General features: G+C 40.1%; 1 protein-coding gene across 6 annotated transcripts in view; it reads left to right on the top strand.

Annotated features, from left to right (window-relative positions):
- kcnab2a (potassium voltage-gated channel subfamily A regulatory beta subunit 2a) overlaps positions 1 to 25385 on the top strand; it is a 69142-nt gene that overhangs the window by 35483 nt on the left and 8274 nt on the right. For 5 of the 6 annotated variants that reach the window (XM_086086091.1, XM_086086087.1, XM_086086090.1 and 2 more), the window contains 11 exons: positions 15106 to 15149; positions 16277 to 16314; positions 16460 to 16539; positions 20578 to 20622; positions 21068 to 21112; positions 21246 to 21289; positions 21990 to 22076; positions 23545 to 23630; positions 23714 to 23834; positions 23919 to 24013; positions 25258 to 25378. In XM_086086091.1, the coding sequence (XP_085942217.1) occupies positions 15106 to 15149; positions 16277 to 16314; positions 16460 to 16539; positions 20578 to 20622; positions 21068 to 21112; positions 21246 to 21289; positions 21990 to 22076; positions 23545 to 23630; positions 23714 to 23834; positions 23919 to 24013; positions 25258 to 25378 (806 nt within the window). Of the gene's footprint in view, positions 1 to 4685; positions 5484 to 15105; positions 15150 to 16276; positions 16315 to 16459; positions 16540 to 20577; positions 20623 to 21067; positions 21113 to 21245; positions 21290 to 21989; positions 22077 to 23544; positions 23631 to 23713; positions 23835 to 23918; positions 24014 to 25257; positions 25379 to 25385 lie in introns of those variants that run through there. The other variant, XM_086086086.1, reaches the window with a different exon arrangement.

The raw sequence follows: 25385 nt of genomic DNA, 5'->3' as shown, positions 1-25385 counted from the left end.
TCCATCTTGCCGGGTTTCCTCAAATCCTGACTAATGCCGTTCAATTATACTGTGAGAAAGTCTAAGTTAAAGCTTCAGTTGGACAGCTGGCAGACGCTCACCACATGATAGGGTATTAATCCAGAGTATGTGCTGCACTAGTAATCACCTTCTGCCACACTTGATGTCCTGGCCCATTACCCCTGCCGAGGATTTCTTAGGAATGATACAGAGATACAGGGTAGGCTCAGAGAGTATTAACTGAAGCAGGTGAAATGCACCATATGCATGAAAAAGGAAAATGGCAAGTTACAGGTTTAGTCATCCATCCATACCATTTTCTACAGTTATTATCCTCCTTGATGTTATGCTCCTTTTGGTGTGTGCACCTTGGCCAAAAAAGATTCTCACAACTGCTGTGTGACTGACTCGGTAATGCAGTTCTGCCGGTACACCACCAAACAGAAATGTCCCCAAATGTATATTGAAACAATGACGATCGAGAGATAGAATACTCCGCTCTCGTCGACGTTTGATAGGTTTACGACCTAGATGACATCACACTTTTAACCCGGCCCCACTTGCGGCCCTGCCCTTATGTTCATATTTGGGCATACTTTCGGTGCAGGTTCTACCCATATTTGGGCTTCCTATGACATCACTTCCAGGTTGCCGGCCCTTTGGGCCCCTTGTCAAAGAATGAACTTACATCCGATTTACCCTCCTCTATGTCCATATTTGGACTTCCTATGACAGCACCCTTCTGGTTCCCGCCATTTTTTTTTGTAAAAGTCTAGATATGTTTTGTGTAACTTGAGAATTTGAGGCCCAAAGTGGCGGTAACCAGATTTGTAGTGTGAATGACAACTGGATAGATAAACAAAGATACACTGTTGTTGTAAATCATATTAGTCAGACCAATTAAGTGAAAGCAACTTTTCATGCCAACGCGTGACATGAGCGACAAAATCAAAATGTTCTTCTTTTTTTGTGTGTGTGCCCATCTTCCATTATGACGCCGTGGGTGCTCTTTGCATCAGGGCCGCTCTCGCTTTTGTAAAACTGATTCAAAGAGCCAGTGCCTATTTTTAGAGATAATGCTGCTGTTGTGTTGAAGGATGACTACTCGTGACAGTCCTCCCTCTGTGGTCAGAGTGCCTTCTAAACGCCGTGTCAATTAAAGCGTCCGTTCTCTCTTCGCTTGCCGCTTCGTCGCTTGCACGGAAAAAGGGGTTGGGGGTGGGGGGGCAACGGGGGGTTTACACCCGTCGGCGCCGTACCTCCTCTTGCGTCCCGTTCTCCAGTGGCCTCATTATGGTGCGGCATCATTGATTTGTCCAAGAGTCGCCGTACACAACTGAGGCTGGACACACGGTGTAAAAGAAGAAAATAAATAGCATTCATAGCCGTTTGAGTTCTCCATACAATTGTGCTTTTCTCATATTAACAGCAAGGGGTTTGTCGAACATTGCATGAACTTACCAGTAGCTTAAGCAATGCTTACTTTCTATACTACAGGAAATTTGACTGGACAAGGTTTTTTGGGGGGGGGGCTGAAACAGATATTAATGGATGTCCATTCATTTCAGTGTGGATTTGGAATGCAAGCGTTATGAGTCACCAGTGTGGTCACGGAAGAAATTAAACTTGTAGCCTATATCGAGACACCTCTGTATCTAATCTTGGTTAGATTTTGATTTTTGCAGTGTATCATTTTCTTGAAGTTATTTTTTTCCCACAATACAGCGTGGTTGTAGTTGCGATCAAAGGAAGGTGTGTGCGCGCGTGTGTACATACATACACAGCCCATTCCCTTCTCTTCCTCCTCCGCACTGTGAATACAACGGGGCCCTATCGGTGCTCTGCATTCGCTCACATGATTGTCTGAGAGGGATTTTAAACAGCTCAGTAGATTTTCAGATAACCACCAAACAGGCACTTAGAGTAATTCAAAACAAAGTGCATGTGGGAGCAAACGGTTTTATTGAGTCCAAGCTAAGATTTGTTTAGTATCATTTTCTAATCCTCAAAATTACAACGGCACCTTGATAGCATTTGCTGTTTTTGTTCAGTTGTTGCTCGCGTGCACGTTTATGAAATGAGTTGTGCAATGTCCTTGTGGGAATTCTGAGTCACCTAAAGCACATGTGGCTAATTAGCAACTTAACACATGCACTCTAAATGCTTATGTAAAGATCAAAATAGCATGTTTTGAATATTGTCGTGTCCAACCATGAATTAATTCCATGTTTCCTGCAACACTCCAAAGCATCTTGTTACTCTGTGTGAAATAACTTCCCAATAGTGGTGTTATGAAAATATATTTCATTTAAATGTGCGGAATGCTGTCTGGATTATAGAAGCGGAAATATTAGTTTTATATGGCAAATAGTTAGGTATAAGATTTTATTGTTATGGGGCGGCATGGCTCAGTGGTAGAGTGGTTGTCTCCCATCCGTGAGGTTGTGGGTTCGATCTTCACCTATGGTGACCATGTTGAAGTGTCCTTGAGCAAGACTCTGAACCCTGATTTGCTTCCAGTGGACCTGGCAGTGCCTGCGAATGTGATGCTTCAATTGTAAAGCGCTTTGGGCACCATATGGTGTAGTGAAGAGAGCTATATGAAAAGCATTCCATTTACCATGTTTTAGTTTGTCACTGGTGTTGTTGTAGTTCACTTGCCTTGACGACTGTGCAGGTATCACGCGTACAGTTCCCAGATCCAAATATACTTTTTTTTTCCTGATGAAAGAAGAGACTCTAATCTTTCTTTTGGTAGGTTCCATGTTTTATAGCAATATAACACAATGTTCTCTGGGCCTAGCAAAGTCAGTAAAAATCAAATTAAAACAGCCGGACGCGAAGGGAGTTGCGTCAGTGAAAATGGCTAGGAGTGAATGAGCTAATTGGAATTAGGAATTTGGCACCTGCAATGTAAATCCTTCCTTTTGTCTTTTTTTTTACTAACAAAAAATATATAAATCCTTTCTAATACAGGCATACTGTTTTAGATTACAATGTATGCCACTACTGTACCGGTGCAGCCTTTTGCTCTTATCCGTGGCCTTTCACCCCTCCACAACGATCATTAAATCCCCTCCATGCGACGCCTCCCAGGGCCTGGAGCTGAGCGGAATGAAACCTGGCATCACATTTACCGTTGTGGCGACTGTGCACCGAGAGCTCTGATGCATAACAGTCTTGAGAGTGAATGCTTTTGTTGCTGCATAATGCGATGTTGCCTGTTGATACAGTCCCTCATCAGTATGATGTATGGCAGCCCTCTTATTACTTGAAGGTAAGCGTAACGGAACATGCCTCTCTGGAGTGTGGCTTCTCTTCCCTCTGCATACTGTGTTGATCCCAAATCCCATTTCAATCGAATTAAAGCCGTCGTACCGGGTGCTATTTAAGGCCAGATGACACAAAAAAGGTCATAGCTCCAAGAATAGAGCTGTCAGTTAGCAACAGACTGTCCGCCACATTCCATTGAAGGCCGGTGGCCTTATGAGTGCTTCAGTCGCCACATCTGCTCCTGATGGCATCTCGCTTAATTATCTGCTTGCCACACTAGCTGCTCCACTCAGATAAGCTTGAGTATTACATTACTGGGAGCGCGCAGCTCATCAACTCGTCACGTGCAGCTTCTGTTGCATCGAGCCCAATTACGGCGTTTACTTTCGAAATCCAGCCGTTGTCATATATATATATATATATTTTTTTTTCTAAAGAGCTCAGTATTGTTCATTCGATAATGTCATCATCATTGCTCTTTTTTTAATTTTTATTAATATTATTATTATTTTATTGTATGTGGCCGTTGTCATATTCTAACAATTTAAGCGGGGCAACAAAAGAAAGTTATGGATTAGTTGAGCTTCATTTTCCAACATTTTATGTACCCTCACCAGGGTTTTCCCCAGTGCTTTATAGGCCTAGCGGGTTAAAATTAAGCAATTTTTTTGAATGCTCTGTTTTTGAGTATTGTAGATAAAAAGTACAAAATGATTACAATTAGTAACCGTCCTTTGCTTTTAAAAAGTGCTGCTTTTCATTAACTTGTTTCTTCACTGGTTTGTTATCATGGATTCTCAAAGTAAGGGTTATATTTACATTTCGATCAGATTATGCAGAGCTGCGTTCTTTGTTTTTCTTTGCGTTCTGCTTTTGACTTTTGAACCATATTCAAGCCAAATAGTTTATTTTCAAATCCATACGATTCATTCAGTAAATGAAAGCCGCAATGTATGAGTTTATATGCTTGTATTTCTGAGCACAGTTGATCCAATTTGATATGATCTCATCACGCAGCAACCTTGGTCAAACAGCGACTCATTTCTGTCTGTCACCCTCCTGCTTTTGGCGTATATTGTTACAGATAAAGTTACGTAATGAATATTTTATGGGCAGTTGAACAGTCCCTCGTGACGGACCTGATGGGGCTGAATAGGGTGAGCCTTTTCTTTGGACTGGACATGGTTTGTGTTGGGGCTCACTGCAGGGCAACACTCAAACACAAAAAGTGTACATTAAAAATAATGCAGCGCCTTTTCTTCGAGGCGCTCTTGTCAACACAACAGATTTCAATGCCTTTTCACGCTGCCTCCTCGTAGTGCTCTTCATATCCCTCCCACCGCATTCCCTCCTCCCTCCTCTCTCTCTTCCCTCTCCCATGTCTTGCCTATGTGCACCCTGCCGCTTCACAGTCAGCACGAAGCGGACAGATGCAAGTTGAATCGAGGTGACAATGAGGTCGAGCGGGAGAATGAATTTCCAGCAGCCGGCCCGACTGTCAAGGTGGACTCTGCTGATGTGAGGATCTTCCGTATTTGTCTCCTGGTTTGGATCTTTACATTGCTATCCTTTTTCAAGAGCATGCAGCGGGGACGTGCAAAACTCCAGCTTGGAGCTCAACCTTGAAACTGCCAGACTCGAAATCTGCCTCTCATGAGCATTTGATTAAATGCCAGAAGGCGACGTACGGAGGAATCGAGGAAGACCCTGAACAAAAAAAAAAAATCATCATGTCTTTACTTTATTCATACTTTGTATAGTTTTTATCCGCGCTCCCATCCTTGTGCCTGAGGAATATCGTGAGCTTGTCAGTCCATTTATCAAGGGGGAAGTGATTTCTAACACAAGCAAGGCGTGTGAGACTTGCCCCAGGGACGAGGCCACCTTTTACAACTAAACACCCTCACGGACCAAAGGAGAGCCTCGCACTCTTCATCTCATTCATCCACAGCATTTTTTTAAAACTTCTTTTGATCATCGGGTAGTGACGAATCCAGGATGCAGGTCTCACTGGTGTGCACCGACCACCGCGGCGGGGTGAGCCGCACCACGGAGGACCGGCTCAACCGGCAGAACGCCAACAGCCCCGGCACGGGGACGCGAAGCAAATTCCGAGCCGTGGCCATGGTGGCTCGAAGTCTTGGTCAGCTCTCTGTTCAGAGTGTGCCGTCTTCCAGCGAACAAAGCATGAGGACCGGCATGAAGTATAGGTAGGGCATGTTTGGTCAGACATTCCTTTGCTTGGGAGTTCAGAACTGTCTTTTTCCATCTTGTCCGTCAAAACTGCAGTGGATGACAGTCGGGGTCACCAAAAGGGCTGCCAAATGAATATTCAGGAAATGGTTCCTCGTGATCATGACCAATATAATGTAGACAGAAGCCAATTATTAGTACTAATGTTTAGATTTGTAGACAGGGTTGGAGGTAAATTTTCCCCATTCCATTTTTTTCTCACATGATTGTGGGTCAACTTGATGGATGCTATCGTAAGTTTGAACTGTAACTCTTAAACAAGAGAAATGGCTTTTGTTCTATTCACTCTAGCTTTTAAAGCTATTGCGCAAGTAAGCAGTCCTGACCAAATGCTTTAATTTGTCAGTAAATGTTTTTTATAACTCCATCCACACCGTCCTAACGTATAGCAGACATTTTGTGTTATGGACGGCGCGCAGCATAAAAATGTTACAAGAAGGCATTCTCATTACTACTGTACTTGTTTTTGATCTCTTTATGCCCTAAAAGTGTTTTGCATACAAATATTTACTGTAAATCTGAAGTTACTACTATGTTAGTGTAGGTTGGTGATAGACTATAACACATTCCTACTTGACGTAACAATTCTGGTTACCGGTTTAGCAGTGGCGTCCAAACTCCAATCCAATGCTCCAACGCACCTGTTTCCAATTAACAAGATTATCAGCTTGCTGATGAGCTTCAGGTGTGTTGGAGAAGGGAAACGTCCAAAACCTGCAGGACTCCGGTCCTTGAGGACATAGTTTGGACACCACTACGGTATAGGAAGGGAAACGAACAACAAAAACGGATATCATATTAGTTGATCCTCAAGCACATTTTATCCAATCAGAAGCTTGGAAAATCAGCATCAGCTGACACCTCCATATCTTTATGCACATTCTAATTGATAGCTGCTCTAGATCACACATTTCAACAGTTGATGGGCTTTCCCATCAACGGACCAATGTTGAGGACAGTGTTTGCAAAAAGCTTCACCTAGACAGTTTTCTAAAGGCTCAGTTTTTAATGGACAAAAAAACAATGTTTGCATGTGGACAATTTTTATTTTTTATTTTTTTGTATATGTATATTAGGGTACACTGAGACTTGCGGTACTTTAATTTGTTCCTAAAAAAGGAAAACGTGTTTGTGGGCAAAGGCATTTGGAAGTAGTGTCTTCAATCGTCAATCTATTCCACTAGATAGCAGATTGCAATAATTCATTTACATATTCACCTGTTTGCTATTTATACAACATAAGTCATGGCTTCCGGCGAGTATATCAGCGTCAGGTTCTCTCTCTCAACGGGCCCTGATTTCACACTGGTGAAAATTAGATTATCATACTTCAGTATATATATTTTCCATGACGTCTTGATCTTTTTAATGTAATTCTTTAGCTCAAGTTTAGAAAAACTGGACCGGAGTATACTGCACAAGTGGACCTAATGTTGTTGCTCTATATATTCTTTTGTGAATGGTCTTCTTGTGTTATTTCATAGATACAGTATGCCGTGCATTTTAATTGGAACAAAATATTTAATTGGCTGTTGTCTAGAGGATGTACATTAGTCATCCTCACTAGCCCTGCTGAAGACACATCACACTCCTTTGCATCTGATGCGCTCGGGGCAACGATGCCATGTTGGCACAATCTAATTATTCAAGCTAATGATATTGAATGAGTAGAACCGCGTCGGCCCTCGAGGGTGTTGTCCGCTGTTTGTGCTCTTTTGCTTCCGCGCTTTTGTCCAAAGTACACAAACGCGCTCCATGTTTGCGCGCCGGGCTCGGAGTGAATGCATCGCATCTTGTGTAGGCAGCTCAAGGTTGCATGCACGCTGGGGGTGCAGCGCGGTGCTCATAAGAATGAAAGAGCAAGGATGGGAGCGATTGAAAGGCGAGCGTAGGCACGATGCTTTAGAGTCATCTGTGATCTTTATTAGTCAATTTATGTCTCAGGAGTTGCCGTTAACTCGGCTGTGCGTTCTTGGTTGGTCCTCTAGCATAGAAAACAGTAGTGAAACCCTGTATATTTGCCGTTCTGCATTTGGGTATTACATTTGTATTTTTATTTATTTTTTGGGGGGTAGCCTGTCCTCCACCCGCTGAAAAAAAAATCACCTATTGGAAAAATATTGCTTTGGTGCCAAGGAACTACAGTGCCCAAGATTTGTAGGATTCCGTTTTTGCCGACTTGTTTCATCAAGTTTGGGTTTTTTGCACACCTGCTCAATTTTCAAACAAAAAACACATGACTCGGCCATTCATTTTCTGGATTTGATGCGCCATGCCATGTGCTTGCGGCCCAGTCTGTTGTTTGTTTCTCACTGAATGAGCATCGTCCTGCACACAAATAATTCTGCAAGTTGTGGAAAAAGGATTCAACTGATGGCTCTTTTGCCAACAAGCCTCCCGGTATGCTCAGACCTTTAAAATAAAAGCACACCGTTACAATAAAACATTTACACAAAACTTTTTGGGCCCCATGGTTGCTTATTTATTTATAATCACATTCATTAAACAAGCACAAGATTTTTGAGTGTGACAGGTAACTAAGCCACCAAGGAAAGTGTGGCGAAAATGTGTTATCATACTAGTATGCTTTTGTTTTGAAGGACTGACTTTTGAAAAACTATTGTCACAACTTGCCCGAGTGTTGCCAAGCAGACAGGTTGCTGAATTCGCTTGCATTGTGGAATACACCTTATCTTCTGTTGAACCTTTTTTACATAATACGACAGATACAAATGTCAGCCAAAATACAAAAATGGCTCCTCCTCCTACTCCCACCTTGATGTTTTCTTATTAAAGGTTAAAGTAGTGTTTTATCTTACTTAGGGTTCGGATTATATAAAACTGTATTTTTTATATTTTTGGTTGTCTGTATTGGATTAATCAGATTCACATGATTTCTTATGGGATATATTGTTTTTTGTCAAATTTGGCTTTAGCCAGAATTTCTGGAACGGATTAATCACGAAAACCACTGTACACTGGTACTTGTGGCATCTGTAAGAAGACCTTACAGACCTTTTTGGGTGGGCGTCAGTTACTCAGATTTTTGCTGTTTGTGGCAGGGCTCGGTCCCTATCCTTAAAAAACAGTGGTGGTTCACCACTCACTTTTGCACGCTAATCCAAACTGTATAATAGCTGTGGGAAATTCAGATGTGCCTCATTTGCATAAGGTCCTCTCCGTCGTTTCCCCAGCATGGCAGCCTTGAGCAGTCTAGATCGTGACTGTCAGGCTGCATTTACGGGCGCAGGCTAGCTCGGAAAAGGACCTCCCCTGCAGGGTTGAGGGGGAAAATATCAAAGTGAATGTCTTCTGAGGCTCCGAGGAGGCTTACTCCCCACAGACAGAAACATTCAGTAATGTGACACTGGTTCTTCTTGACGCACGGGCTAAAGACATGCGGATCTGCAACCCACATTTATTCTGCAGAACTAAATAAATGCCCTCAAGTCAGGGCTGAATTAATGATGCACACAAAATGGTTTATGATTATGTAAAGTGGTCCTGCTCAGGCAATGGGAGGATCTCTCTGAAATTGGGCAATCGTTCTTGTGATGATTTGCCGCGACGCTCTTAACTCCTGTTCCAGTTTGACAGACTTTTCTGAAGACATGACACACTTGTACAAGAGCGTCTCTCTAAATACAAGAGGTGGCAACAGCGCTCTACGTGATTTACATTCATTATTTTGTCAGATTATATTATTCACGTTGTTGCTCTTTGTTTTTCCATTATTGGACACCCTAAAAACTTGAGGTTTTCATACACTTGCTAACATAAAAGTGGAGACAAAAATGTTAAATATAAATTAGGCTGCATCTTTTAGTCATTTATACAGGAATTTCATAATTCATAAAAGTGAGTAAAATTAAAAAACTACTGTAAAAAACGAGTGTGATATTGATTTGTCGAGTTAATATTTCTGCCACTAGATGGCATAATTGCATTTGTAAGACAGCTCAGTGCAGTTTTATTTTCATATTAAGAGCTATCTAATCTTCAACATGAAGTAACTTGTGAAATTCTGCACATTTTTAAATTGTAAAATACAACAAATATATGCATTATTATTCAATTAATTACTGCTAAATTTTGACGTTTCTGCTGCATTGCGACTAGAATTCCCTCAGTACAGGCTTTCTAAGTAAGGGGTGGTCATTAATCGCACATTAAAATAATTTGTGGTGTTAAAGGAACTTTAAATTAACTCAGAAGTTAGCACACTAATTTTGACACCCCTACTATTTAATATTTGAAAACACAAATGTTGTACATTTAAACATAGACATCTAACTACATGCAATTCAGAGATCATTATTAAGGAAGCAGTAGTGTAGAGTAAAATAAAATATCCAAATGGCACAAATAAGGCCGCAATGAGTCTCTGACCCACTTGTTGAAAATCATTGCTCTAATGATTGTTCATTGCTAGTGCTTGTCATCCAAAAGCCTATTTTTATACCCAGTGTTTATGACAATTATACTTATGAGCGAAAATGTCTCCACTGGTTACTGTAAACACTTCACTGAAGACGTGTTACGAGGCTCATTATCGTGTGCAGCACACACACACACACCATAAATGCCCTGGTTCTGCCATTGTTGTTGTGAATGGGACGTTTTGGAGTGTGTAACATGGCTTTAGGTTTTTAGGGCAGTAAATTTGGAAGGAAATGTAAAACCGGGTGCGGCTCGGTGGACTCTTGATTTGCACTTTTGCCTCACAATTTTTTTGCAAATGTACAGTATACATTGTGTGAGGCCTAAACTGATTTTGAAAGTGCTTGAATCTGAAATCAGAAAATATAAGTCCACTAAAGCAGACCAAGTTGACAGTGAATCACAACTACTAACTAAACTGTCACGTGCCGTATGCTAGCTTTTAGATTACAAACAAAAACATGTAGAAAGTCACCTCTTCATATACTTAACAGTGGGGGGGGGGGGGGATGAAGGTGCTATCTATCTCTATTATTAACTTCTGTTGCTGAGAATGACTACTTACACAAAGGCAGTGTGGTGGCGACGAAAGGCAGGTGGGTGTGAGATTTTGGCCATGGTGAGTGTGGGTGCATGCTGGGACATTTTCCTCGTCATCAAGGCTTTCCGCCTGCACTCCCACTGCTGAACACACAAGGCCACGCTGATGTAAATACGCCGTGACTCTACAATCCACAGTGCTCATTTCAAGCCCCCCACTTTGAGATGCCATCTTAAAATGTGCACACCATGTTCACCATCTGCTTGCTCTGGGCATGTGAGGTGACGTAGCCATGTGTAAACTACTTCTACGTACGTTGTTTTTTTTCCTGTAAGAATATGATTATTGTAGAATATTTTGGTTTGGTTATATTTGCCTCAAATCGTGGCCCCTACTGTTGTATTATTGATGCTGGAAAAAATAATTGCCTCTCCCCAAATAGATATCTAATTTTCAAGAACAAAAAGAGACATTCAACGAGCTGGCGACTGCTAACCAAAACAGCAGCACCAACGCACATCGTGTCTCATCAAGAACAAAAACAGGAAGTTGATTGTTGAGTGTTCACAGACTGACATTAAAGTCCCCACGAAAATAAATAATTTCTATTACTATTTCTAATTTGACACACCACACAAAAGTTGTTAACATCCCTCACAAATTTAAATGTAAATTAGGGTTCCGTATCATGCACCCCCACGCATACACTTTTGCCGTTGAGTAAACAAATAACTGATACGATGTATGCCCGCATGTGACTGAAACTAGTAGTAGTGTTATAGTGAAATGGAAAACCGAGACAGCTGTTCATTCTTTGCATCACTGTTTAATTAGTGCATGTGTATTCAACGTATTCTTTAATGCATAACAAATAGCCTCCATTTATTAGCACCGCTGTACAAAGCCAATAAGGGGCAAGCTGTTTATTCTCTTAGTATTGCTTTCTGTATTCCCAACAGTTTGGGGCTGTTGACACTGCCCTGTCTTTTATCATGTCATGCGAATTTTATATGCTAATGATTTGTGGCTTTCTACATAATTGTGCTAATATGTATAATAAAATGACGCCAGCAGCATATTGCAGTCTTTTCCGTCCCGTGTGAGAAAGGATCCTCTTTATGGAATGTACCAGAAGCTGATGTATAAGCAAAGGTACCGGGTTTTATAGGAGGGTCTTAGGTAATACTTTATTTATACAGTTTCAAAGAAAACAAACACAGCTATCAACAGATGTAAAGGTTAAAATTAGCCTCACTTGCCAGCACATGGTGAAGCTCCGAGCATTAGAACTAAAGACTGTCAGTATGTAATTTCAAATGGTACTATCATCATACATTAAAAGCACAAGGCTGTCTTAAACGACCGTACTAGTGAGAACACAGCTAGCCTTATTGGTATACATGTACTAACCGATCTATCTAATCTATTTAGCCCTACTATTAATTCCATGACTAAATGACTTCAAATAGACTCTGAAAATAGTTGCTAACAGAAATATTATACAAGGCCTGAACTTTGCTAAAATGGTAGACAGAATGTTGATAGCATTAGCATTGACAGTGGCCCAGGCAATGGCTAAACTCGGCTAGAATGTCTACTAGCCACACCCCCAACCCACCTCCATATACACCAACTTTCATTCTCACAGTATTACTTCTAATCTTGCATTTAAGTCCATGTGTTCCTTTCTTTGTCTCCACCAACTGTTGCTCCATTCCTGTTCATGTTACTCCTCTGTCGATTTAATGATGTAAACCTGAATGTAGGAATAAGCGCCTGTAACCAGCACGGAGGCCGCTGGCATTCTGCGTTGCTGTGTTGCAGCCACATCTCAAACCGTATTAATAGTTGTGCTCGGCGAGAATCTCTCAACACGTTCGTCCTTATGGCTTTGTTTGCTCATTCATCACTCTGACCTGTCATCTCCCCTTGACTTCAGACGCTTGTCATTTTTTAACATGCATACCTAGAAATGACCAAAATAAACACGTGGGCGGTGAACCCTCGCTTTTCGTGGGGGTTAAGGACGTCGCCCGATTGCAAATAGCTTCTCTATCATCCCCACTGCGAACTTTGCCTGCCTGTAAGAATTATACTGGAATCTTTCACGCTGCTGTTCGCTGTCAAGCTAGCCGGTTATGATATGGATGTCAATGCTAGCCACTCCTTTGCTAATAGCACCTTAGAAGGAACAGAGCAATTTGGACATAGTGTGTCAAAAAGAATTACAATAGCCCTTTTGTTTTCCACCATTGTGGTTTGTCAGCAAGTCGGCATGCTTACTGTCCATAGTCCTAATCATTGACTTTGACCCCAGTGCCACTTTTGGTGCCGCTGTCCTTTTTACCAGGTCTGTCAACTTCATTATTGATGAGGTCACAAGAGCGATGACTTTACTGTTGTGATTCACTTGTGCTGAGGCTCAGCAGGAACCTGAGCCCTGTCTGCTGGCGGGCGGGCTCGAGGGTGGGGGGGGGGGGGGGGGGGGCATGGGCATGCCAGAGGGTCCGTTGAAGGCCTTTGAGCGCAAATATTGAACATCATGATGTGCTGACAAAGGGGCAACCTTGGCTTTTTCTGACAAGCTTCATATTCTGATGATGGCTGCTTGAAAATGCTGGAGTTTTTTTTTTAGTGCTCGCAGTAATGTTGACCTGGCTAACTCTTTCCACCATTTTTTTAATTGGTTATCCTGTACATTACTCCATTGGCTGCAGTCACCAATTATTATTTTGATTTTAAATAATAAACACGTCTATTGTAGCGTAATTAGACCTTTTTTTTTGGTCTATGCTTCTGTTGTAATTTAGAGTTACAGCATTGTTTTTATGTGTTTGTCTTTTGGGCAGATACATATAAATATACATCATCAATCTTTAATTATTAGATGACATCAAGCTTGAAATTGACAGGTATACTCTGTTAGCTTGTTTTCTTGCATTTTGGAAATAGCCATTGATAGTTGTATATCCATCAGCTAATCTATAATACTGGGAAGGGACATTGTTCACGACATTTGATAAGAACCTTATCAATGAGACTGTTGATATGCCTTGAAAGATGCTGCCATTTTGGGTTAGCAACAGCTATTTTTTTCTTCTTCTTTGAAATCCATGTCTGAATTTTAGTATCTATATGCTGAGAAATAGACTGACAACCTGGTTTTTGAGATCTGAAAAAGGTGGCATGTACTGTATTTGTCTTAAGCAGCTGGCTCGCCCTGTTAATTTTTTGGGACGTCTACCAGGGAGCCATTGTCCACTATTTGAGGAAAATTTGCCTTTGCCATGTATTTTCAATGCAAGCTTTAGTCATAATTTCAAGAGTATTATTTCATACATTTTCCCAAATAAGATGAGTCCGTTTTTCGAAGTATAGTACACTCACCCCCACCCCGTACCATTGTATTTAGAGATTAACGGTGAAATTAAATAGTTTTAAATATCAAAATATGCATTTGCATTTAACAACAAAAATCTCTTTAATCACAGGGGATTTTTGAATCCAGCATGAAATTGATTTTTTAGCGAATGAATAATAATGTGTATTCTTAAGTGCTACAGCTTTTTAGCTGGAGAATACACTGAAGTTTCATGAAGCAAATAGTTATCTGTAAAAATAAGTATATCAGCCCATCGTCCCAAACATGTAGCCAAAACAATTATGGCCCCCGTAATCTGCTTTTGGTTCCCGTTTGATTATGACACTGAGTGCAGCATCCTCAGGGGGTTGTTTTCCACATTGAAATAAAAGGAAGCTAATTAAAGATTAGCTCCGCTTTGCCAGAAGGGATCGCCTTAACCTTGTCACCGCACGCACCACAAAGGTTTGCGGTCCCTCCGGATGTTTTTGCCACTCTCCTCTGGATTAACTGCTGTCAGCTACTAAATGTGACACAGTCGGATAAGATAACCAAGTCGGACTTTGGTATTTTTTTTCGGACGCCATGGAAAACCCATTCAACAAATACGTACACTTATCATAGCTTCACTGCTGTCTGTCTCCCATTCTACTATTGTTTCCATCCACTGTTTTTCCATACAAGCTGTGCTACAAAAGCTATACAGTAGTAGATTTCCTCCCCCACAATCATTTAGACTCCTGCACACGTTACATCATCCCTGATGAAACTCTTCTTCTTCTTTTTTTTTCATCTTTTGCCTGCTTATCTTTTATGACCAAGGGCAGGCCACTTTATTGTTCGACCATGTCTCCAGGCTTGTATTGATCTAACTTACTCTTGAAATCACCCTTCAACGGTGATACATTGTGTTACACTGAATAGCAAACCTACAGTTCGGAGACACAAAGCTGTCGTCGTCTGGAGAGTAGTCTGCATGGAACGAGATAGGCTTTAGCTTCAGGGAGCTTCTTCCATATTACTGTTTTGCACTCTTTGTCAAGTCTGCCTTCAAATCCAGGCCTCGGCTTCTGTGACCGTAATCGAAGACCGGCTCTTTTCGCAGTAGTCGAACTGCTGTTCATGTGTTTTATAATCAAGGCTTTGAATTTAGATGCACTGCAGTGCAAGAATAATCTATCATTGTCATCTTAGTGCAGCTTTAACATCAGCGCTGTGTGTTGTTGTGTCTCGACAGAAACCTTGGGAAGTCTGGTCTGCGCGTGTCCTGCCTTGGATTAGGTAAGAGCCAAACTGCGAGAGACGGGTTGCGGTGACCTGGATGGATTGTGTAACCGAGTCATGGCGGGAACTCTGAGTCCTTTCTCATCAAGTGGCGAAAAAAGATGGTTATTATTTCCAAGACTCCAGTCGCAAGTTGTAAAAAGGTCTGAAGGAGATTTAAATTGGCTGAAGTAATAATAATTGTGTCATGCCTATTGGTTAATGTGCTGTAGTGCTGTCACTATAAAAAAAAAATATATATATTATGTATCTATTATTCAATCAATTAATCGAATAATCTGATTCATTTTAGTTTTGTGTGAAAGTGTATTACAAAAAGCATTTTTCCTTGATTACGGTTTATTAACCAGGTGGTATTTTGTGTGGAGGAGATTGATGTTGTAGTTTGTTACCGGTGCAGTCAATGTTTTCCAAAGTAAAAACAGTTGTTTGCAAATGTCTTATTTTGGTTTAAAACTGAATATAATCGGTCTTCTTTCATGAAGGACTACAGAAATCAGTGAACAATTGCTGTTGATATGCTGAAATCAGAAAATTTGGACAATTTTAAATTCAAAAAATGACACCAAATGGTTACTTGATTATTAAAATAGTTGACGATTAATTTGATAATCTAAATAACTTGTCGATTAATCGATTAATTTTGACAGCTCTAATCTGCTATCTTTATAAAGTTTAACATTTCAATTTTGCACATTGGGAGATTTTGGAACAAATATTCCTATATTAAAGTGTAGTGATTTATTAAACCAAATGTCATATTCATGAAATGTCATTATTGGATTCCAATGGTCACACTGTAGATTACCATAATCCATCATAGTTGTTATCATATTTGCATCACAGTTATTAGATTCAGTCACGGAGTCCATGGCTTTGTCTTGACTACACAAATAGGGATTTAGAATTGTAACTATTAAACATGTTTGGCAGTTATGATCGTCACCCAGATTTTGTCAAATGTTTTTACAAACTACACTCCACAGGATAATCTTTGAGAATTACTTTACAGAGTCAGCCGAGAATCAAATCTTTGCCGACTTTAATCGGGAGGGGGAAATGTTGAAATTTGTCCCGAATGTTGGCCTGCTTAATCATCTGTTTCCTTTCTCTGGCATTCTCAGGAACATGGGTGACATTTGGCGGGCAGATTACAGATGAGGTGAGTTGATAAACCACAAATATGTCATACTGTAGCTGCAGCCTTAATAGTGTGGAACGAAAAAGTACACTTGTTAGCGATGTGGCGTCGGTGATCTTTCATCCCTCCACTTTGGTTTTCCTTGCCCCTTTTGCTTTCTCAACAGATGGCAGAGCAGCTGATGACTCTGGCGTATGAAAATGGCATCAATCTGTTTGACACGGCCGAGGTCTACGCTGCAGGGAAGTGAGTGTGCGCCTTCGCGTCCTTTCAAAAGACGCCGCCACGTGACTGATTAAGTCGGCAGGGCAATATTACTGCCCCATCAAAAAGTGGCCTTGATCTTGCTGATTCACCCCGGTCGGACATTGTTACCATCTTGTGGTATGCGCTGCTGCAGTTGTTGTTTTTTTGGTGATAAAGTAGTCCCTGTTTCAATACAAACACAATATTAGCCTTACCCGTTTTCAGCAACAACAAAAAAGAAAAAAAGTGCAAAAAGAAAGTCAGTTGACACGAATGTAAGTGGATTTGTTTATCCTGCAGCGCAAGACTAGAAAAAAGTCCCACTGTCATTGTCAACTGTTTTTACTGGGACACGACAGAGTTCAGAAATGAGCCAACACAATTGCCTCAGTTTTTCTTGCAGTGCTGTTATTAAGGCTGTAATCTCGATGTAATAATATCTAACATTTCTTTTCCCTCACTTGTGGATTAATCTGGTTGCAACACGGCTGCTTTGATGTCGTCTGAAGGATTAACATTTCCAAATGTTTTTTTTTAAGATTCCCTCAAGAATCATCTAGTAATATCGCGATATATTGCCGAATCGATTTTTTTCTAACACCCCTAGTATGTATGTATGTATGTATGTATGTATGCATGCGTGCATGGATTACATTTTCGAATTATATATTTTTTAATCTGTTTTTATTTTCACTTTTAGTCATTTATTTATTTAGAGTTTGTCCTCCATAATTGTTAACCTTCATAAAACAAGGCCTCGTTTACACACCAACAAAACACGGTATGTGCGAGGCACGTGCAAATGTTTGCCGCACAGCTGAGTATGTGGCATTGCACAGGTGTTAATCCTGACAGCTTCCACTCGCAAAAGCAGCATGGAGGAGATTATGTTGCACACATGACACACACATAGCACCACAGGGTGGCAAAAACGCTTTCAGTTGCGGCTTTTTTTTCTTTTCTTTTTTACGCTGTCATTTCAACAGCGGTTTTGGATGTTTTTCCGCATTTTTTTTTTTTTTCACGTGACACAAAACGTTCATCGAAAATAGCGTAGCAACGTGAGTTTTGTTTCTGTGAAATGTGAATTAATATGCATAATCGCACAAATAATAAACACTCGCTCCGCTCAGCTGGCTGGGGCTGCTGTTATCAGCAAACACATGTGGCGCTTTTTTTAATTATTATTTTTTTTATTAGCTTCAGATGCGTCATAATTGCATGATATTGTGTGCGGAGCCAACAACAAATTGGAAGTGCAATCGCAGAGAAGTGTGAAAGCAATAAGATATTATAAATTCATGGATAATCCTTTTTTTTTTCTCTGTTTTTCTGTCAGAAGTCATACGATATTAAAACGAACCTAATTAATGGAGGAATGCAAAACATTATGTAGCTTGTGTTTAGGCCCCACAAATAAGTAATTTCAAGGAAAGGAGCACAGGGTTGCATTGCGTGGGTGCCAGCAGATACATACGCGCACATACACACAATTTGTGCTAGAGCTTGCACGGTCTGACAGTGAAGCATCGACCGTATTGTTTCCTTTCACAACCAGTACCACGATACTGTATAGTACCACGCATAAACACACAAAGACTAAGTTATTTATATCTTATTATACTAACCAATCACATTCAAACTAATTAGAAAGACAGCACACACCTGCCACCATTAAAGTGCCTCCGATGAACAATTAACTCATTCACTGCCATTGACGAACGACTATAGACGTCAAAAATTCATTTGAACTATTTCTATTCGTTTTTTCCCTCACTTTTGTTAACAAGAGTACGAAAACCTAGAAATGTGTTTTATTGTACATTTCGAACAGATATAAAATTTGTGATTAATCGGGAGTTAACTAGTGAAGTCATGCAATTAATTATTACAATTTTTAATCGCCTAACGCCCCTAATTTTTAATCTTTTCTTTTTTTAATCTTTTCTTTTTTTTGTAATAAAAATAATTAGTAAAGTCAAGCGATTAATTAAATAAAAAAATTTATTTGGCTGACGCCCCTAATTTTTAATAATCTTTTCTTTATTTTTTTTAAAGAATAGATTAAAAAAATTTTAACAAAAGTGGAAAAAAATGTAACTAATAGAAATAGTTTAAATACATTTTTGACGTCTATAGCCGTCAATGGCAGTGAATGAGTTAATAAGTTTGAGTTGTTCGAGTCTGCATTTTGTTTTCTGCCTTCTAGCCAAAGCCTGAAAGTGTTGTGCAAAGAGTGACTCGTGTTTGGAATTGTTCACAATTTGGGAACGTGGGAAATTGACTTTATAAGAGGGTGTGCATTCTTTTGCAACCACATTATTTCAGTTCTGGCTATAAGTCACATTAATGGTAGAAAACGTTTTATCTTGGTCTCTTTTTTTTTCCTTTTTTTTTTACTGACCAAACCTGACATTTGAACAGTGGCACTGTAAACAGAAACAAATTTATCAGAAAACTGTTGGAAAAAGTGACACTTTAGGGTGGTTTGGAGTGGGAGCGCACACACACACACACATACACACATACAAGTGACTTTTTGAGTGCTCTTCCTAATGAGCCCCATGTTGGACGTGTCACTCCTTAAGTACCCATGTGGCTGCTAATGAGTGACATGGCGTCCGCTCAGCAGCACAGCTGGGGCCGGAACATGGCAGTTCCCTCACACATTGAGCACATGCAGTATTTATGCCAGCATTTGCACTCTTATTATTATCTGACATTCCATTTTTGTGCTCAAGCCAGTTTGGCTGCATTGAATGAACATAGATCAGATTTGTAGCATGGTATATATTTAAAGAAAAAAGATTTGGTCTTTTATGTTTGTTAAATGTCAAAGCTACACAAAATAACAACAAATTTGTTCCTAACCACAGAAAATTCCCCGCAGAAATCCATTGTACAATAATTGCATTTTTTAATTAATTAATTTCCAGACTACAAGCCTCTACTTTTTTCCCACGCTTTAAACCTGATAGCTTTAAATGTGACACTCTCTTTTATCAACAAGCCTCATTATTCAGGAAAAAAATGAAGTTTAATATTAAAGATGTTTAAGTTCATTAACTAATTCGCTCCCAAAAATTTATAAATATAAGTATGTACTTTAAATGTTTTAAGTGTCCCAAAGACGTATTTATAAGTTTTTATCTTGTTTTTTTTTTATGGCAGAGCATACAGAAGGCTTTGATGCAGCCTCACAATGGTTGAAGAAATGGTAGTTATTACACAAACGGCCAGCGGGTGGCAGCAGAGTATAAGAGATCAACCAGGGCCATGTTGGGAAAAAAAGCTCATTTACTCACAATTCTAAACAGATTTGTGAATAATGATGAAACTAAGCTATATTATAATGCTAATTGCTGCAAAACGGATAGAAATATATTTTTTTCTGATGAAAGAAGAGACTCTAATTTTTCTTTTGGTAGGTTCCATGTTTTTATAGCAATAGAACACAATATTTTTGTGGGCCTTGCATAATCAGTCAAAATCCAGTAAAACAGCCGGGAGTGAAGGGAATTGCTTCAGTGAAAAAGGCTGCGAGTGAATGAGTTAAAAGTTGTTGTTGTTGTTTTATATTTGTGATGCCTTTCTTTGCAAATATTTCATTTTATAATTTGGAGTCCCCACAGCTAATAAAGCTAATCGGCCAATATATGATTTTTATGGCTTAATTTAGCAGTTGCGGCTTTAAACCAGGTGCACTCGTAGTACAGAAATTAAGGTAATGTATTCCTTCATGTTAAGATTTGACTTTGGATTGGTGGCACTATTTTCTTTTCCATTCAAAGCATGCAGCAAAATTTCACACAATTTGCTGTTTTTGCAAGGGTGCGTTGATAATGAATTGGATAATTATGTAAATGAAAATAAACACTGCCAATCATTGAACCATCTCAGGGCCTAATAGCAATAATGAAATACTCCTCGAATGCCTGATACAAAACTTATTTTCTTTCTTTTTTGTGTGTGGCTAAGGACAAATATTATAAGTATTTCTCAAGGGTTAAATCATGTTGCGTCTTGTGTGCTTGGCAGGGCTGAGGTGGTGCTGGGGAGCATCATAAAAAAGAAAGGATGGAGGTAGGAGATGCACTTTCATCTTTTTTTTTTCTTTTCTCATTTCCGTCTCACCGGCCTACCTATAATCTTGTCATCTACGCTCGCTCATATTGGGAATCCAGTTTGTTGTGTGAACTGGAAGCATGAGGTAGGACGAAAGATAAATGCGGCATGCCCACACGGCCGCGTGCCTCCTTCAAAGACATCGAATAATAAAGCCACTTGGAGGAGCCGCGTCTTCCAGTCTGTCCGCCCGGGCTACAGCTTTGTCAATTTATCCTCGCCTCCACCTCTCATTCATGTTTGCTGGCTGAGTTCCGGCACTGTGGGTGCACGTGACACTCAAAAGGGATGAGGGTAGAAAGGCGCGGGACTCTTGGTCCGTCTTCAGCGATCGCCCACTCGCGCCGAGCAGGCTGTAACCTTTCATGCTGTAACCCGCGCGCTTTCATTCTCCACTTTGCAGACGCTCCAGTCTGGTGATAACCACAAAGATCTTTTGGGGAGGAAAGTAAGTTGAGAAAGCATCTTTAATATAATCCTAATAGCGGGAGAATGTGTCATCCATATTGTTGTCTCTCACTGCCGGATCGCGTTTCATGATATCGGATGACACGATGGACTGTTTTTAACTCTCTTTGCAGAGCTGAGACTGAAAGAGGTTTATCTCGAAAACATATTATAGAAGGTGAGTACTGTACTAACTTAAAAGCGTGTCCTTAGGTCCCAACATAAAAGGTCTTGAGGTTACTGAAGGAACACAATGAATTAGTATGGTGACCAAGAAAACATGCTTAGATACATGCGTTTTTTTTAAATGACAAATTAATAAAAAGAAAACTTGAATTACAATCTGTCTAAAGTGGGATGTAATAATTTCACAGAAATTACCATCCATATCCTGATATGATAGTCAGTTAGTGTCGAACGTACTAAAATGTGGTCCAAGCGGGGTTTGAACCCGGGTTCTCCTCCATGGATATATTTGCAATGTACAGTCAGAGGTGGGATTTAAACCTGCAACCTCCTGGTTAGTGGACAATGCACTTTTACCAACTGCGCTACCGAGCAGTATCGCACAGCTGGTCATGATGATCAATTGTATGTATGGAAGTGGGCGGGGAAAGTGGTACTTATTTAAATGAATGGGGAAAAGTTGATTTTTTAAGGTTGAATTGTGCAAATACTGTAAGTAATGTGAAATCAGACGATATATACCCCTGGAGGCGTGAATTTTGGAAACAAGTTGACATTTTTTATGTGGGAGTTGTTTCACGGCAAGTGTGGAGAATAAAAATCACAATAACATAAATATAAAAAATAAAAAAAACACTCACCAAAAGAAAGTTGTTTGTATGCCGATTTGTGTTACTGCTTCTGATTTGCAGGTTTAAAAGCTTCTCTGGAGCGACTACAGTTAGACTACGTTGACGTAGTATTTGCAAACCGACCGGACCCCAACACGCCAATGGAAGGTAACGCCATTAACACTTAAACATGTTTTGCTAATGCTAATGCTAATGCTAATGCTTGCTCTTTCAACACTGTTGTAGTGAATTTTTATTCTGGGTCATGTTGTCTTGCTACTTTCTCCTCCACAGCGGGGATGAGGCTGTAGTGGCTGGAGACCTTTCTGAAATGGCAGAGTGCAAAATGTTTGTTTGTGTGTGTGAGCGGGGGTGGGGCGAGGAGGTGGGGGGGGGATCAGCTGGCCGCTCGCTCTCCATCTGCTCCTGTCAAGAGTTTCTCTTTGGGAATGAGTTCAGTCAGGGGTCGTCCGTCTGCCTCCACTTCGCTTCTTCGCCCGTCTTCCAGCACTCTGGCGAGATTAGAGTCAGAAATCACTGCTGAAGTTCAATTAAGTTAAAGAAATCGAAAGTGATTTGTCTTTGTAGATTACAAAAGGAAAAAATAGATGTTGGGGCGAAATGTTTTAAAAGAAAATCGACAATAAATAGATATTAACTAAATAATAATACAAATAATAGTAATGATGATGAGGATAATAGTAGTAGTAATAAGAATGTGTGGGAAAAAGTTTTTTTTTTTTATTCCACCATGTTTTTTCGGATTAATTTTTTTCCTGTAAAAAATACAGATTTGTCTCATACCATTAGTTAAATAGCATAATTTGGCAAAATCATCTTTTAGTTAACTTTCCTCGATTCAACCATTGTGAATTACTAGGACAGTGGACCTGGATGGCTGAGAATCTACACAGACAAAAAAAATTGCAAGCACATTGGTATTATTATATTTTATTTACTGATATGGTAACATTAAGTAAAAAATTACTACAGTATATGTTTCAGAAAAAGGCAGCAATAGCAAAAGACTTGAGTGTTTAATTTTTATATTTGTTAGGTGGGTAGGCATGCTAGAAAATTTCATTTCCCATATTTAACCTAAAATGGCAGATTAACTAATTCACTGCCATTAACGACTATAGACGTCAAAAATTCATTTGAACTATTTCTATTAGTTTTCCACTTTTGTTAATAAGAGTATGAAAACCTAAAAAAAAATGTGTACATTTAAAACAGATAAACAATTTGTGGTTAATCGTGAGTTAATTATTGAAGTCATGTGATCAATTACAATAAAAAATGTTATTCACCTGACGTGATTAAAAAATAAAATAAAAAGATTATAAAAAAATTGGGGTGTCAGGCAGTTAAAAAGTTAATTGTAATTAATCGCATGACTTAACTCATGATTAATCACTAATTTTATATCTGTTCTAAATGTACAATAAAAAAATTCTAGGTTTTCACACTCTTGTTAATAGTGGACTTTTTTTTTAACTAATATAATTTTTTTACGTCTATAGCCATCAATGGCGCAGTGAATTAGTTAAAATAAATTATATATTTCTGAATGACTGCAAATGGTTGACAGACGACCGTGACAGCATTTTTTTTTTTCTTTGTCTCTTGTGTGCAGAAACGGTTCGAGCAATGACCCATGTGATCAACCAAGGCATGGCCATGTACTGGGGGACATCCCGCTGGAGCCCCATGGAGATAATGGTGGGATTCACAGCTGTACCCTGCAAATGTGTGGACACGTGTCGGCATTGGGACCCGTCTTATTCATTTATTTTCCCTTGAAGGAAGCATATTCTGTGGCACGACAATTCAATCAGATCCCTCCCATTTGCGAGCAGGCCGAGTATCACATGTTTCAGAGAGAGAAGGTGGAGGTGCAGCTACCTGAACTTTTCCATAAAATAGGTAAGACTATTTTATTTTATTTTTTTATAAGTTCTACCTGGACTTGCTGTCTGGTCATGATGATGACGTTCTCTTGTCGTGCAGGTGTGGGGGCCATGACGTGGTCGCCGCTGGCCTGCGGTATCATCTCAGGGAAATATGACGGAAGGGTGCCCCCGTACTCTCGGGCCTCTCTGAAGGTAGCCACGTCTCACCCGTGGTCTCTTTGGTGTTTTGGTGTGGTCTCCTCGTGCTGTGCTGGCGTCCACCTCCTGGCGCGGTTCCCCCTCTGGTTGTTGCTCCTTGCAGTTTCTCTGTTCATCGTGTCGTCACATGAGTACAGTGCAGTGGTGTGTCCTTTGTGGCATGTTCCCTCACTTTGCATTTGGATGTTGTGCAGTTTCATTTCCTGTGTGGAATGTGCATCGTCATGCTTGACTCGGTCGATGTTTGTGGTGCTGTTACTCGTATTATTCAGAGTCATGGTTTTTGTCTTTTATATTAGATCACAATGGCCATGCCAAGTCATAGGATTTTGCATTGATTAATCAGTTTTGTTTTTTTAAGTCGAGTGTAGTTTTTGAAGTTAGGGTTGCATTTGAGTATCAGGTTCAAGGATTTGAAATTCAGGGTTTTTATGTATCAAATCAGTGTTAGTGTTTGCAGTTAGGGTAAGGTTCAAGTTACAGTGGGAACCTACACTCTAAAAACAGTTTGGTCAAAAGTAACCCAATTATGGTTAAAAAATGGACCGATCCACTTTATGGATCAGATTGACCCAACTTTCGGGTTGTTTTATACAAAATGACCCAATTTTTTGACCCAAGTAAACGACGTATATTTAGGAGTTGTTTTACACTAAAATACCCATTTCTTGACTCAAAGTTTGGTCAAATAGACCCAAGTAGAGGATTGGTCCATTTTTGACCCATTGTTGGGTTATTTTTGACCCAACTGTTTTTAGAGTGTAATATATTTTAACCCCACTATGGGTCAAAAATGGACTACTCTACTTTGGTCTGTTTGACCTAACTATCTGGGTTGTTTTATTAAAATTGACCCAATTTTTCGACCCAAGTAAAGGACCTGAGCAATATGTATGAGTTGTTATAAATAACCCAAATATGGGTAAAAAAAAATGGACCAATCATCTACTTGGGTCAAAAAATTGGGTCATTTTGTATAAAACCACACAGAAAGTTGGGTCAAATTGACCCCTAAATTGTATTGGACCATTTTTGATCCATAATTGGGTTACTTTTTGACCCAACTGTTTTTAGAGTATGATTAGTTGGGTGTGGGTTCAAAGCCAAGTTTTAAAAAATCAGCTATTATAGGCAACAGTCGCACGTGTTTAAAAACAGGCCCTGGTGACACGGGAGGCGAGGCGGCCGCGGTGTGAGCAGGGCGGTGTTTTTGAGCAGGTGTGCTGTGTTTTCGACAGGGTTACCAGTGGTTGAAGGACAAGATCTTGAGCGAGGAGGGCCGGCGTCAGCAGGCGAAGTTGAAAGAGCTGCAGGCGATCGCGGAGCGGCTGGGCTGCACTCTGCCCCAACTCGCCATCGGTACGCA

The sequence above is a fragment of the Leptonotus elevatus genome, chromosome 10, assembly GCF_054856555.1.
Source record: "Leptonotus elevatus isolate MCC_2025b chromosome 10, RoL_Lele_1.0, whole genome shotgun sequence".
Lineage (NCBI taxonomy): Eukaryota > Metazoa > Chordata > Actinopteri > Syngnathiformes > Syngnathidae > Leptonotus > Leptonotus elevatus.
Note: the sequence above shows the minus strand (reverse complement) of the source record. Positions and strands in the feature narration are given on the sequence as shown.